Below are 17,030 nucleotides of genomic sequence, written 5' to 3'. Positions count from 1 at the left end.
CTTTCAACAAGAATTTTAACATGACTGCCTCATTTTATCCTCCCCACTAGCTCTGCAACAATAGCTAGGAGAGAAATGTTGTAGGGTGCCATCGAGTCGGTGCCGATTCATAGCAACCTTATGCACAGAAGGAAACAGTGCTGGATCCTGAGCCAATCCATCTCACTGGGGGTCATCGTACACCAAATTGCCTAGACATGGTGTCAGGGAAACTTCACAGAAGTGACATTTATGAGGATAAGTAGGAGCAAAAAAGTCCACATTAGTGAAAAGGCAATCTAGGGAGAATGAACAGCAAACAGGGTCTTTTAAAACAGTAACAGTGAATAAGGTAATATGAAGAACCTTGTCGATCATGCAAAGAAGTGCATTACCCTGATGATCATGGGAACCCCTAGAAATTTTGAACCGAAGTGATATCTGCATCTAAAGAGATTTTTTGTAAGGATCAAGCAGATTGAAATGCTACATCAAGACCCAGTAGGAAAACCAGTGAATATATACTGGATTTGGGAATAAGAAACATGTAACAGCTGAGCTTGTGGATATAGATGAATGCTGCATGGAAAATGTAACCAAACTTTCCTGTCACACATTTTTCTAAGACAATTCTCATAAGCTCTTCTCAAATGGTTAAAAGATGTGACATTAAAAAAAAAGTGACATTCAATCTGACAAGTGTGCCCATGTATCTATTGTTGTTAAGTGCTGTCGAGTCGGTTCCGACCCATAGCGACCCTGAACAGGGTTTCCGAGGGTGTAAATCTTTACGGGAGTAGAAAGCCTCATCTTTCTCCCGTGGGTATCTGACTATAACAAGAGCTAAACACAAGTCCTTAGGGAACAAAGACTGGTGCGGGGGAAGATGAGAAAGACGCATTCGTGAAGCACGAAAGCCAGTAAAGGGGGAAAAAACATTCAAGGGATAGGCGCCTTAAACATAATAAAAATTAACTGAAGAAAAAAAATGGATTGAGAAATATCACTGTTGGCCTGAAATGTTCATGTTGAATGGGTGCCAATACCAGTTGCAATGGCTTGTGTGGGTTAAGTGATGAAATATAACAAAAGCTGCTCTTAGGAAACAACTGTAGAAATTGAATTGCAGTCAGAATGAGAAATAGAAGAGGCACTAGCATGTGTGTCAAAAGTTCAGTGTAGAAAGTATCTTGTTATGTGCCGTGGAGTCGGTTCTGACTCATAGCGACCCTGTACAGGGTGTCCGAGGCTGTAAATCTTTATGGGAGCAGAAGATCTCATCTTTCTCCCACGAAACAGCTGGTAGTTTCAAACTGCTGACCTTGTGGTTCGCAGCCCGATTCGTAACCACTGCGTTACCAGAGCTCCTAGAAAGTATCTTAGAGCTGGAAAAAGATGGTTATCAAAAACACAGGAGGAATTAACCTTGGAATGGTTGAAAGTCTTTTTGAGGTAGCCATAGGCATTTATAGTTGGAACTGGCAGGGAAGGCTTGAAAGTTTAATTTTTATTTTCTCTTAAGTAGGTAGTAGTGATCTAGATTTGTGGTTTCCAAATTTGGCTATGTATTAGAATCATTTTATACTGAATATTAAGAAAACAGGTCCCTCAAACTAGTGTCTTTTTATTCAGGTGTTTCCAGATCTAAGGTGCTGCACCTCTAACATTTCATTTAAGAAGCTCCACAGGTGATTCTAAATACCAAGTATTGATAAGATACAGAAATCAGGAACATTGGATTTTTGCCTTACAGATGGATGAAAAAAGATCAACATAGCACCAGGAAGCTAGAATTAGTAATCTATGCTGGAAAGTGCAGCAAGAAAAGCTGGAGTCTCAGGGAAGATGAGCACGGCCTTCTGATTCAAGACCTAGTTATTGAGACTAAACTCATTGTGTGGTGCAGTTCCTGAAACCTAGAGATTTAATTGTCTTAGTTTCTTTACAATGTTTTGATTTTAACATAACTTTCCTACTTAAAACTTCAAATTGATGCTTTAGAAATTACTCCTAAGCAATTACACTAATTCAGCTAAAAATTTAAAAAAGGGAGACAAGAACATATACTTAAACAGCTTAATCTAAAATAGAAAATTCTACATTCTACACAGGTCCTTGGGTGATGCAAATGGCCTGCTAACCTCTAGACTGGTGCTTCCATCCGCAGCAGTACTTTCACGATCCTTAGTAGAGTACAACCAAGAAAATCCTATGGAGCAGGTAGTTGTACTCTAACACATGGGTGCTCCATGAGGGAAGATGGATTCTCAACAGCAACTAACAATAGTTAATGTTTTCTTGGCTGGTTCTCTATTTAGCACCTGATATGAGCTGTCGATATTTATAGAAAATATTCATGCGTATTTAAAGAGATATCTACCTAACCATGCCTGCAAAAGTATGGTTTATAGAATTAAGATGTAGTTGAGGTTAAAGGGGAGGTGGAGACCCTATATACATGAGTAGAACTGTGCTCTGGACTTTTCAATGGCTGATTCTCCACAATCAGATTGACAGGTCTTTGGGCCACAGTGCCTTGTAGATTCCTGAGTCGGAATTCACTCTACAGCAACAGAAAAAGTGGAGTTAAACTGGAGATGGAAAATAAAACTATAATCTTGCAAGGCCTGAAATTCAACCACAAGAGTGGCAAGTTTTCTCCTAATTGTTTATGGGATCAGCAACCTGAGCTAATGGGCACTTTGTTGGGCAGGTAGGGAAGTGAAACTATGTAAGAGCCAACAAGCAGTGAGGGTCTGGGGTGGGCATCCAAAGGGAGAATAAGAATGTCTATAAAGCAAAAGAAGAGAATACATGGGCAGAGTATATACAGATGGCTACCAAAACTCAGTTCAGTTTTTGGCCAAGTTAGGACTGCTCCCTTCCTCCCTCTGGAACTACATCCCGACAGGACTACAGGGACAGCCTGCTTTATTAACATACCTTGGAAAAACTCAGGTAAAGGCTGACAACTTCAGCCACTTTTACTAACTGACTTTACATAAGATTTCTATTTACTAAGGTTTCTGATTCTCAAAAGCTGAGATGTCCCCTTCAGCATAAAGAATGCCACCAGTGTATTCAAAACCTTGTTTCACATGGGAGACTGCCTTCATCCTCACAGTTCCTCACTTACCTTAAAATCCTGCGCAATTTGGTTTTGCCTCCTGATTACTTCATTCTCATTGCTCTCCTATCTAAAACTCATGTGCTTCTTTTCTTAGCCCCTTAATCTGTCTCAAATTGTTAAGTATCATCAGGTTGGTTTTGACTCATAGCAACCCTCTGCAGGGTTCCCAAGGAGTGGCTGGTGAGTCTGAACCACCAACTCTGTGGTTCAAACTGACCTGTGGCCACTGCTCTAACCCACAATGCCACACTAGGACTCCAATGTTGTTGTTAAGTACCATGGAATCAGTTCTGACTCATAGTGACCTTGCACAGGTTTCCGAGGCTATAAATCTTTATGGGAGCAGAACACCTCATCTTTCTCTTGCGGAACCGCTGGTAGTTTCGAACTGCCGACCTTGAGGTTAGCTGCCCGATTCGTAACCACTACGCTACCAGAGCTCCTAGGACTCCAATACTCCTCCTTAAAATGATCTTTTTTATGTGACTGTGTATTTTCCTCCCTTTTTATTTTCTGCTTATCCAAAATTTAAAAATTTTAAAGATCAATTAAAATTACAATAGTCTCCTTTCTCTTGTCTCTGAGCTAATAATTTGGTCAAGGGTACTCAACAACAAAACAACTTCTATGCTAATTAGGGCATTTTTTTCAATAGCTGTGTAACACTTCATTTTATAAATGCAGCATAATTTTGCCATCTTTCATGATGGATTTTCAAGTTTTTTCCTCCCCAAATGGTATAATGACTATCTTAGTATAGACATTTGGAAGATGTTAGTCTTTAACCAGTAGGGTCATTTAAGTGACTACCTATTCCTTTCTGATAGCCATTGGCCATGTATATTGTTTTTACCACTGTGATGGATAAATAGCAGTTTTTCAGTGTTTTACATTTCTCCAAATACTTATGAGATTAACCATCCTTACTGTTAGTTTGTTTTTAATGTATTTACCATATTCCTTGCCTATTTTTTTCCTATTGAGTTATCCTGTTTCAGTTACTATAATTTTTTTTTTATTTTTTACATAATACATATTAGTCTCTTATATCATATACATTGTATATATATTTGTTCCCTGTAATCTTTGATTCTGGTCTGTTCCCCTAATCTATTTGTTTAATCCTGTTCCTATGCAACCCTGTTTTAAATACTCTAACTTTATTGTTCTGGTATATATTTGGGTAAAGTTGCCCTCATTACTTTTTCAAAAATGTTCTGGCTCATTTTTACATTTACAATTTAGAAATTTAAAATCCTCTTGCCAGCTTCCACCAAGAACTCCATTTAAATTCTGATTAGAAATGCAGCAGATTTATACTTAGTGAATCTTTATCTTTAAAATACTGAGCACACTCATGTAGGAACATAATGTGTGCTTACTGTGCTTTTCTGTAACACCCATCAATAATTTTGCACGTACATGTTGTTTCTTGATAGGTTTACTCCTAGAGTATCATACTATTTGCTGCTAATGTGAATAGGATTTTTCATAAGATCTTTCTTCCTTTACATTTAATGATTACTTCTAGCTTAAAGAAATCTTAATTCTGGATATTGTTCTGCAAGCTTACCATTTTACTAAACTATTACTTGTAATTTTAATGTTTTATAGTTGTCAGACTTTCCAGGAAAACAATATTTGCTTTCACCCTTTCCCATTTCATACCTTATTACACTGGGTCCATGATTCTGAATTATAGGAATAAAAACATACCTTGGGCCATGACATTAAACACACTGTTCATTTCTGGTTGATATCCTTCATCCAGTTAATAAAGTTTCCTTATATGAGTACTTTTCCCTTCTTTTTGAGTCAATAATAGATGTTAATTTTTCCATTACTTTTTCAGCATCTGCTAAAATACAGTTTTTCTCCTTTATCTGCTAATGTACCAAATTTTCATTATTGTATACATTGTCCAATGTTGACCTGGAGTCCTGGTGGGGTGCTATTCGATAAGCACTCGACCACAAGGTCGATTTGAACTGCAAGGTGGGCAGTTGAAACTCATCAGCCGTTCCCTGGAAAACCCTACACAGGGTGGCTATGGGTCAAAATTGACTTGATGGCATTTAATAACAATGTTGAACTATCCTGTTTTGTAGCCTAAACCCAAGTTAATATAGCATACTATCTTAATGCACTGCTAGCATCCTTCACATTTTTACTTAGGACTTTTACATGAATATTCATGAGTGAAAAGCTATTGCCCCTTACCCATGCCCCCAATTTTTGTTTAGATTCTGTTAGGGTTATACTTCATAGTTGGGAAGCATTCACTCTTTCCTATGCTTTGTTCCTGGTGACTTCTGTGGGGAACAGATTCTTTTATGATTATTAGCTTGTTAAGGTTTTCTAAGTCTGATGCTATTTTTTTGAAATTTGTATTGTCCTACAAAATTATTGAAGTAGATTTTCAAAATTATATGCATAAGGCTATATATATAGTTCATTTCTGATTTTCAAAGTCGCCATCATATCTATAATAAATTCCTTTTGTTTCCAGTATTTTCTTCCAAATCTTTCTCAGATTTTCTACTGTATTTTCAAACACCAGCTATTATTTTGTTCAATGATATTTTAGTTCTTCTGATTCTCTGTTACCTATTTATGTTTCCTTTTCTGGTCCTTCCTATCATATATATTCTCATTTAGGATCTGTCATATGTTGCATTATCCTTTGGGTGAATTTATACGTTCCATAGGGCAAATAAGCAATAAAGCTTTTATCATTATTATATAAATGGCTATAAAAACCGTATTAATTTAATAAGTGGGTTCCAATGTCCCACTTTGAGATCTTGACCAAATCTGAGCTCTTTCTTCATCTGTAAAAATAGAAACAGTATGTATTAAGTTTGATACAATTTGCAAATCACTTAGCATAGATATTGACACAGCAATCACTCAATAGAAGTTCAGTTAAGACAAAAGGTGTCAACTGCCCATCTCTAAAATAAGACTTGCTATTGTTAAATGCTATAAGGTACCAGTATAGCATTTCTGAGGAGCTGGTGGATCTGAATCGCTGACCATGCAGTTAGCATTCTAGTACTTATCCTATGTCGCCATACCAGCCCCCTCCCCCCAAATGAGACTGGATGACTAATTTCAAATTCCTTTTCAAGTCTGAAAAAAATTTTACTTTTCGTTTACTTAGTTCATCTACCTGACCACTAAACAATCAATGTCCCACTCCCTTAATGTTAGGAATGCTCAGAATGCAAGCTACCATCTAGAAGCTGAAAAACCTGTGGGGTGGTGGACTAGAGGTTGTTGTTGTTGTTAAGGGCTTTGAAAATCTTAGTGATCTGGTGAGGCTTTCACAAGGACTTCTGGTATGGTGCTGTGGATCAGCACTGGACTGAGAATGACATGGTCTGCAGTTCAAGCCCATCAGCTGCTCCTATGAAACTCTATAAAGATTACTATGAGTTGGAGCCAGAACCAACAGGATGGCACTTAACAACAGAGGATCAACTGGTAAACACGTAAATACAACACAGTGTTTTAAGAGGTTTAATAAATGCTGTGTGATTTCAGAGACTTTGAAGAACATATAACCAAAATAAAAGCCTGGGGTGGGATCCTTGAATTAGTCTTAAATTACTTGTGTATCATCAGGCAATTAATTTTTGTGCCTTATTTATCTGTAAAAAGTACAAACAAATACCAGTAATAACTATCCTAGAAAGTTTTAATGTTGTTAAATGCTGTCAAGTTGGTTCCAACCCATAGTGACCCTGTATAGGGTTTCTGAGGAGCAGCTGGTGAGCCTGAACTGTTGATCTTGCAGTTCAAACCGACTTTGCAGTCCAGTACATTAACCTACAGTGCCACACCTGGAGTCCAAAGTTATAATAAGGATTAAAAATTAATATAAAGCACTTAGTTTTATGCCAAACTGATCATATGACCTCAACAAGTGCCAATTAATAAAACAAAAGGCTATGCAATAACACAGAGCCCTGGAATGGCACTGTAGGATAAGCACTAGACTGCAAACCACAGCAGTTCAAACCCACTAGCCTCTCAGAAACTCTATACAGGGTCACTGAGTCAGAACCAACTAGAGGGCACGTAACAAAAAGCACCTTAAAGAGCCATTTATTGTACCTCAGGGAGGAAAGGTGGGGTTAGAGGAATTTACAAAACTCACCAGCTTCCCCTGGGAAATCCTATAAAGGGTCTCTGAGTCAGAACTGATTCAAGGGCACTGGAGTAGCTTTCGAGTAGGAGGAACAGCATTTACAAAAGTACAGAGATATGAATAAGTACTGTATAATTTCAGAGGAACAAGGTATTTGTGGCAAGGCAATACGGATGGAAAAAACAGGCTGAGAAGGGGAATCAAGAGGGCTGAATCCCCTAGAGAGGGTGCTGATTAATTGCTGTATTTCCAGCAGCTGACAGGAAAACGGAACTATATGTTTACAATAAATAGTGAACGTAGGAATGCATGTTAAGCAAGAGGGTACAGAAAAAGATCCGAGCTAAACTGAAGAAAGGAAACAAACATGCTACAGTAAAGAACTTTGGATCTGGAGTCAAGATGCAGGCAGTCTTTGGACTAACGACCTGTGTTTTTATACTGGCTCTACCACTTACCTGCTGTTTGGCCTTGGGCAAATTACTGATTCCTTGAGTGTCCTTACCTGTAAAATGAGGGTATCACCTACCTTGCAAAATTATTTTGAGAATTAAATAACAAACGATTATCAAAGAGCCTGGCACTAGTAAGCCCTCTGCAGCTGCTAAATTCTTCTTTCGGTCTGTTTCCATACTTGTGAAATGACTGGGTAAGAATAGATATTCTCCAGTGTTCCATCCAGCACTGAAAAATTATACTCGATCGGCCAAGGACGAAAAGGGGAAAGGCCCCGCCCGGCCCGCGCCACAGGTCACCTACGCAGAGTGCAATCCTGGGGCCTTCACCTGCTCGCTGAGCGATGGAGGAAGCGATCAATGCCAGGCGGCTACAGACACTGGGCCTACATAGCGGGGGTGAGACCGACCGGAATTTCACCCTAAACCGGTCGATATCACCACCCGATTTCTCCAGAGGTGAAGGCTTAAAAAAGGCTCGGGCGGGGAAATCGGAAGTGACGCAAGCCGCAAGGAACTGGAAATGACCGCAGCACGCCGGTAGTTTACTTGTTTCCAAGGCGACGGTTCCTCCTTAGTTGGAGTCGGGAAGCTAGAAAGCAACTTGGTGGAGAAGGTTCCAAGCCCGGCAGCCCCAGCATAGCCAACACGTGCTGACAATATTAACAGCCACCGCGGTGGCGAGTGGAGGAAGAGCTAAGATGATGGCGACCACTGCTGCCGGGCCTGCACAGTAAGAGTTAGTAAAGGCCTGGTAAGCAGTCACAGTGTCGCCAGCGAGGATTAGAGATAGTGTCCACCACCCAAGCAGCTCTTGGGAGAAAGTATCTGGGCATCCGCAGCAGCGACAGGAATGTAAGAGTAAGTGAAATCCGCGGCCATCAAACTAGCGACTCCGTGGTAAGAGTCTGAGAGGACCGAGGCCACCGAACCAGCGGTGCCCCAGAGGCGCTAACGCCTGCAGCATCTGTAGCTCTTGGGAGGGAGTACTTGAAGACCATCAACAGCCTCACTAGTTTCTGAGTGAAAGTGAAGACGAAAGTTCCCATCTCAGGGGCTCCGTGGACAGAAGAGAGGACCGCGGTCTCGTTCCAAGCGACGGTGACCACAGAGGTGACCGCTGCCGCAGCAGGGGCCTAGACCCAATTCCTGCCAGAAGTTCTGGGGGTTGCACCATGCCTGGTGTGCCCGACTCAGGCCCCTCCACCTCCTCCCGGATGACTGCAAAGGCAAGTAAGTATGGGAAGCCTACTCGTGGACCCTTGCTCACACTCCTTTCAGCCCACATGAGCCTGCTTCAGCTCTTTCTCAACTGCTGCTGTTGGTGGTGGTGCCATGGAGTCGGTTCCGACTCTGCGATCCTGCATAGTAGGGTTTCCGAGGCTGTAAATCTTTACGGGAGCAGGAAGCCTCATCTTCGTTCGTGAAACTGCTTGTAGTTTCGAACTGCTGATCTTGAGGTTTGCAGGCCAACTCATAACCACTACACTTCCAGAGCTCCTTCTGTCTCTGTTGGCCTTCCTCATTTCCCCTCCATGTCCTATTCTCTGTGGGCCCCCACAGCTCTTCAGCTATCCCTCTGTTCGCCCTCATTTCAGCTTTTCTCTCTTGTTTTCAGTCTCTTGCCCAGGTTTACACCAACTCTTGTTCAATCTTATGAACCTTTTAAAGTTTTCTTGGCTTCTCTGCAGCATTTGATCATATGGAGATCATAACATTAGACTTGACTAATCGGCCAGGTAGCATCATTGATGGCATCAAGTGTGGCAGCGGTAGTGAGGTTGGCCCAGGATCGGACATTGTTTCGTTCTGCTGTGAATGGGGTCGCAATGAGTCGGTTCCGACTCAATGACACCTGACAACAACAATGTTTTTTCTGGGCTTCTAGTGTGGTGTAGGATAAGTACTGAACTGCTAACCATAAGGTCGGTCGTTCAAACTCACCTTCTATTCCTTGGAAATCCTAGACAGTATTTAACAACAACAGTGTTCTTTCTGCTCTATTGGACTTCTATTTCCTTTGCTTGACTTCTTTTCTTCTCTCCTTAAATTGTGTGGGTTTTTTTTTTTTTTGCTTCCCTAGACAGTGCTGTCAACTTAACTAACACTCATTTTCTTGTCATGTGCTTTGGCTTCAACCTTACTGATAACCCCTAAAACTATGTTACTCATTTAAACATCCAGTGTACTAGGGAGGCTTCAGAAAGTTCCTGGGAAAATTCCTTTATGTTTTAATTCCATTTTTGCCATGAACTGTTTAAAGTCCCCTTGAGGTGTAGTGAATTATGTGGTTGGACTGCTACCCACAAGGTTAGTATTTGTAACCCACCAGTTGCTCTGTGGGAGACAGAGGCTCCAAAGCCTTACATAGGGTCATGAGTTGTAATAGATGTGATGGCTGTGGGTTTGGGATTTCTGTGTGTATGTTTAATGGTGTGGTGTAGGATAAGCACTGGGCTGCTAACCACAAGGCCAGTGTTTCAAACCCACCAGCCACTCCTCAGAAACCCTATACAGAGTTGCTGTTAGTTGGAACTGACTCAGTGACACTTAACAACAGAACAATATTATGTGCTATGCTTTAAGAATGTATCATTAAAGAAGAAAGACACATTCCTTATCTTCTAGTGGTGATGATGGTGGTGCCCGTGGAGTCGACTCTGATTCATAGTGATCCTGCTGCATAGGGTTTCCGAGGTTGTAAATCCTCATCTTTCTCTCGTGAAACAGCTGACCTTGAGGTTAGCAGCCTGACTCTTAACCACTACACTACCAGAGCTCCTTTGCAAATGTCATAATGAGGATTTTAGAGAAGATTATAGTGCCATTAACTTAACAACAACAACAATAGTGCCATTGTTTCCAATGCACAGTGAGTATAGGGCTCAGAAAAAAAAACAAAAAACAAAACTTCCTAACCCTGAGACCTGAATTCTGGATGTCTCCTTTGAGCTTCAAACTCATATCTACACCTCCCTCCTAGAGAAATCTTGGGCACTTCAGATCCAATATGTGCAAAATATAATTTTGTATACAAACAGTGTCCTCTATCTCAATATCACTGAAGTCCATGCAGATGACTAAGCCAAAAACCTTGGCATTATCGCATTACTGTTCCCTTGTTTGACTCAAAATGTTCAAGGAAAATGGAACTGAAAGATAATACAGTTTTTTCACGAACTTTTTAAAGCCCCCTTGTATAACCATCCAAGTTCAGTCCATCTTATTTCTATAATTGTTGAATCTGTTTCTTCTAATCCCATGCTTACTATCTTACTTGAGAGTTTGGACCTTTCTAATCAGAACTACTGCAACTGTCTCGTTACCTGATAGCCCTGACTCTCTGTTGTTAAGTGCCGTCTAGTTGGTTCCAACTCATAGCAACCTTAATATATAGGGTCTCCAAGGAGTGACTGGTGAGTTTGAACCACTGACATTGTGGTTCAAACTGACCTTGTGGTCCATTGCTTTATCCTGCAGTGCCACACCAGGACTCTTAGGCTTGCCTTTTTCCTCCCTAGGCAATGAATTCCCTTCACTGGAACCAGCCACATGAACTCAGTATCTCAAATCTAATTTTTATTATTATTCTGTTTAAAACTTATCAGCGGCTCTTCATCCTTTGCTTAAATCCAAGTGTTTTGCAACTCCTGTCTCTTGTCTAGTTCTTGCAGCATCTTGTTTTCTCCTTCCACTTTGTACCTCATCAGTGATGTGTGTGCGTGCGTACATGTGTGTGTATGTGATTTCTTAATGCCGTTTCCTGCTACTTGCTGATAAACTGCTAATCCATGAATACCCAATTTAGATGTTACCTTCAAGAATTCTTTTCTGTACCCCTTCCCTTCTACCATAGCTGAGTTGTGTCTCCTCTGTGCTTCCATAAATTCTTATGAATATTGCTGTCATTTCTCCTATCTCATTTATTTTATAATATATATATATTTAATTATATTTAAATTATAAAGTATATACCTCTAATATCTGTCTGCTCATGTAACCCCTTATTGCCTTTTAGTTCACAAAGCACATTAAAATGTTTCACAGTAAAATATGCCAGATAATGTACTCTTGAATTTTAGAACATATAGAATATAGAATAATAGAGTGTATGAACTAAAAATTGTGACCTGTGAACCCTTTTGTAGTATAGGGCATGAGAGTTGGAAAGGTAAGAATACTATTCATGCATTATACACATCAGTTAATAGTGAGGATGGGTAGACTTTGTCTCATGTACTCTGGATATATTATCAGAAGGGATCACTCCTAGGAGAAGGACATCATGGTTGTGGGCTCAGACACAGCAATGATGGTGAGGATTGAGCAATGTGTCCTGTTGTATGTAGGGTTGCTATGGGTCACAAGTATATGGCACCTAGCAACAACAACAATAACTACAAGATAATTTGATGCCACTAGAATTGTATGTTTGCCGAGTATGAGGACTTGATACAAAATACTTAGCATGTATGAGGGTGAGTGAGAAAGTATCCACGCTCTGGTTATATTAAAATGCCTGTCCACGTCCACAGCTGATGACAACACTGAGCATGTGTATGAAATGATTCTGTCAAATAGATGAGTGACAGTGAATTATGTGGCAAATCATTTGCAAATCAGCCATGGTTTTACCTACGAAATAATCCACTACAGACTTGGGTTTCAAAGAGTTTATGCAAGATGGGTATTGAATTAGCTCATGGAAGACATGAACAGAAGTGTTTGAACATCTATAAACAACATTTGGATCGATACTTTAAGGAAGGTAAAAGTTTCCTTAAGAAACTCATTAATGGTGACAAGACATGGATTCATCACTGGCTGGCTGTCTGTGTGCTGTGGAGTCGGTTCTGACTCATAGTGACCCTGTACAGGGTTTCCAAGGCTGTAAATCTTTACAGGAGCAGAAAGCCTCATCTTTCTCCTGTGGAACTGCTGGTAGTTTCGAACTGCTGACCTTGTGGTTCATAGCCCGATTCATAACCGTTACGCTTGCTACCAGAGTTCCTTTACTATGAGCCTGAAAATAAACAGGAGAGTATGGAATGGAAACATCCTCAATTGATAACAAAGAAAATGTTCAAAATCATCCCTCAGGTGGAAAATTGATGCTTACAGTTTCTGGCATTCTCAAGGGCCAGTATTGAAACACTGTCAGGGAAAAGGTTCAACAGTCAACACCGCTCCTTAAAGTGATATGTTCACTGGACAGCTGAAGCCAAAACTTCAGGTTAAATGCAGAGGGCTACTATCCAAGGGCATTGTGATCGTACATGATAATGCTTTTTTGCACACCTCTGCCCACACTGTTGACACTCTGCAAAAACTTCATTTTGAGGTGTTAAAGCATCCTTCCTGTAGTCCTGATTTTGCTCCATCAGACTTTCACCTGTTTGGTCCCCTGAAAGCACCCCTTTGAGGACAAAGATTTATCTCTGATGAAGAAGTGAAGACAGCAGTGCATTCATGGCTTGCAGCTCAGCCTAAAACAATTTTTAATAAGGGAATATGAAAGCTTGTTGATAGATGGACAAAGCATATTGAAAAGCAAGTAGATTGTGTAGGAAAAGAATGCATTTGTCTTTTCTAAAAGTTGATGAAAATAAATTCTATAGCCAAAGTGTGGATAATTTTTTACTCACCTCATAATATTTGCTTTGTAAATACTAGTTGAATAAATTACGAATAGGTTTTTACTAACTTTGGCTTTATGATAGATTTTTTTATTCGTTCAGCCAATATTTATTGATCACCTATATACTAACTTCCTAGGGCTGTCATAACAAATTGCCACAAAGCTGATGACTTATAGCAACAGAAATGGATTCTTTCACAGTTCTGGAAGGTGAAAGTTGAAATTCAGAGTATCGGTAGAGCCATGCTTTCTGAAAGCTCTAGAGGAAGATTCTTTGCCTCTTCCAGCTTCTGGTAGTTTGAGATATTCCTTGTTTGCAGCCACATAATTCTAATATCTGTGTCCGTTTTCACATGGCCATCTTTCCTTTGTAGCTCTTCTCTAATAGAGTGCTGGTCAGTAGGAACCCTGGGAGCACGATGTGGCAATCCGTGACTATAAAGATTGATTGTTGTTCTTAGATGACTTATTGTTGTTAAGTACTGTTGAGTTGGTTCTGACTCATAGCAACCCTATATAGGATTTCCAAGAAGTGGCTGGTGAGTTTGAACCATGGACTTTGTAGTTCAAAGTGATCTCATGGTTGAGTGTTTATCCTATGGCGCCACACCAGGACTGTAGTTAACTTCCAATTCATAGTTCAACTCATGTACATACAACAGAATAAAACACTGCCTGGTCCTGTGCCATCTTCACAATCTCTCCTTTGTTGGTAATCTACAAGATCACAGCCTATGGGGCAGTATTATTTTGTCCTATAGGATTATTGTGAGTAGGAATTGATTCTCAAGCAATGGGTTTTGTTACTTAAGGATGATTTAAGTTAACTAATTATATCTGCAAAGATCTTTCCAAACAAGATCACATTTACAGGTATTGGGGACTAGGATTTGAACATACATTTTTGGGGGACGTAATTCCTCTTATAACACAAACTGTGCATTAAACATTATTTTAGACAGTGGAGTCGTTTCAGCAGTGCACAAAAGAGCCAAAAACTTAATCTAAACAAACAAAAGCCCCACCTTCTATCATAGAGGTTTAGTTATAGTGTAGTGATACAGATAATAAAAATAAGTAAGTCAAATATAGCCTGTGGTCAAAGGTCATATAAATTCTATGGAAGAAAATAAATGCGATAAGGAAATCTTGGAGCCAGAAAGGATTCTAATTTGAAATGAAGCAGTCAGGGAATTTCTTACTAAAAGTTGCTTTGTGAGTAAATATCTAAAGGAGGAAGGAAGTCAACCCTCTAGATGTCTGTGGAAAGAGCATTCTAAATAGGAGGCATAATAAGTATTGTTGTTAGGGCCCGTCGAGTCGGTACTGACCCATAGCGACCGTGTATAGGGTTTCTGAGGAGCAACTGGTGGATTTGAACCACTGACCTAGCAATTCAAACTGACCTTGTGGTCCAGTGCTTATCCTACAGTGCCACACCAGGACTCCATAACAAGTTAGGAATATACGTCTTCAATGTAAGTAATCTCAAGAAGGCCAGTGTGGATGGAGCAGAGTCACTGAGGGGGTGTAGCATGAGATGAATTGAGAGAGGTTTGAGGAAGGTGATCAGATCCTGTTAAGTCTTTGTAAAGAGCTCAACTTTGACTGTGAATGAGACTTTTGTTATGAGCAAATGTACTGCATGCTCTGATTAAAATAATGTACCCCACAAATCTTGATAAATTTTGTTTTTATTTTCAGTTAGTCTGAAATATTTTAATTTAAATTCCTCTTCAGACTTCTTTTTTTATCTCATGTAGTGTTTTTAAAAAACGTGTTGTTTAGTCTCCAAATATTTTGGAATTTTGCCAGTTATCTTTCTGTTACTGATTTCTCTCTTAATTCCATTGTAGTCTCAGAACACACTTTGCATGATTTCTTTCTTTTTTATGTTGTAAAGTTGTGTTTTATGGCTGAGAATTTTATTTGTAAGTTTGAGAAGAATGTGTAGTCTGCTTTTATTGAGTGAGAGGAATTCTGTAAATGTCAATTAGATCAAGTTGACTGATAGTGTTACTCAGTTATAGATGCTGTACCTGCTTGGCCTATCATTTGTTGATAGAGAACCGTTTTAAGTTTCCAGCTCTAATAGTGGATAGTCCTAATTTTTCTTGTAGTTTCATCAGCCTTTGCCTCACCTATTTGAGCTCTGGTAGCGTAGTGGTTACGAATCGGGCTGTGAACCTTAAGGCTAGCGGTTCGAAACTACCAGCCGCTTTGCGGGAGAAAGATGAGGCTTTCTACTCCCGTAAGGATTTACACCCTCGGAAACCCTGTACAGGGTCGCTATGTGTCGGAACCGACTCAATGGCACTTAACAACAACAACAACAATTGTTAGATGCATGTCTTCTTGAAAAATTGACCCCTTTTTGTTATGCTATGCCAGTCTATAAAGAAAACTATGAGGTCTGCTATGTCTGAATTAGTATAGGTACTCCAGCTTTCTTTTTTATTAGTGTTAGCATAGTATTTCTTTCTCCACCCTTATATTTTAACCTGTGTTTTTATATTTAAAATTGGTTTCTTGTAGATTGCATGTGGTGTTTTTTTTTAAACTGCTATTGCAATCTCTGTCTTTTAATTGGTGTACTTAGACAATTCACATTTAAAATACGATTTTTCTACTCATAGGTGACCCTGTGTAGGGTTTCCAAGGAATGGCTGGTGTGGTTGAACCGCCATCCTAGCTGTTCAAACTGACATTGAGGTTGAGTGCTTATCCTATGGTGCCACACCATAATTGATGTTGTTGTTGTTAAGCGCCGTAGCCACCATGTCTAGGGTTTTCTAGGAGCAGCTGGTGAGCTTGAACTGCAGTCTCACAATTCAAACCGACCTTGCAGTCCAGCACATTAACCTGCGGCGCCACACCAGGACTCCATAATTGACTCCATAATTGAAATATATTTCGATTAATATAATTGATATAGTTGGATTAATATTTGCAATGTTTGTAAATGCTATTTGTTTTACTTGTTCTTTGTTTCTTTTCTTTTTTAAAAACATTGTTTTTGTTGTTGTGAAAATACATCACATTTGCCAGTTCAACATTTTCATGTGTACAATTCAGTGATAACTGTCTATTTTTTCCCTTTTTTTCTTTTAGTACTTTATGATTCCATTTCCTCTCTTCTCAGTATATCAATAATGCTTCTTGAAAATTGTTTTTGAAATGGTTGCTCTATAGTTTGAAGTGGTACCAGTAATTTAAAGGTACTTTTAAGTATTAACAATACAACTTCATAAGGCACTCTGGTGGTACTGTGGGTTCAGCATCATTGAAAAAAATTATTGAACAATAGGCTTCTAACCACAGATCATTTGTTGAAACCACATTAACAGAGAACTTCCAGAGGTTCAAGCCAGATTCATAAGAGGCCGTGGAATGAGGGATGTCATTGCTGATGGTCGATGAATCTTGGCTGAAAGCAGAGAATATTAGAAAGATGTTTACCTGTGCTTTATTGACTATGCAAAGGCTTTCGATTGTGTGGATCATGACAAGCTGTGGACAACACTGTGAAGTATGAGTGTTCTGAAACACTTAATTGTACTCATGAGGAATCTGTATCTGGACCAAGAGGCAGTTGTTCGAAAAGAACATGGGAACACTGAATGTTTTAAAGTTAAGAAAGGTGTGCGACAAGGTTGTATTCTTTCACCATACTTA

General features: G+C 39.6%; 1 protein-coding gene across 1 annotated transcript in view; it reads left to right on the top strand.

Moving 5' to 3' along the window:
- The first annotated feature begins 8,892 nt into the window (after window positions 1-8,892).
- Window positions 8,893-17,030, top strand: part of ANKRD42 (ankyrin repeat domain 42) — a 66,791-nt gene continuing 58,653 nt past the window's right edge. The window contains exon 1 of the mRNA XM_006864975.1: window positions 8,893-8,950. Coding sequence (XP_006865037.1) covers window positions 8,893-8,950 — 58 coding nt within the window. The remainder of the gene's footprint in view (window positions 8,951-17,030) is intronic.

This window comes from Chrysochloris asiatica, unplaced genomic scaffold, assembly GCF_000296735.1.
Source record: "Chrysochloris asiatica unplaced genomic scaffold, ChrAsi1.0 scaffold00074, whole genome shotgun sequence".
NCBI classification, from domain to species: domain Eukaryota; kingdom Metazoa; phylum Chordata; class Mammalia; order Afrosoricida; family Chrysochloridae; genus Chrysochloris; species Chrysochloris asiatica.
This window is presented reverse-complemented; position numbering and strand designations above follow the sequence as displayed.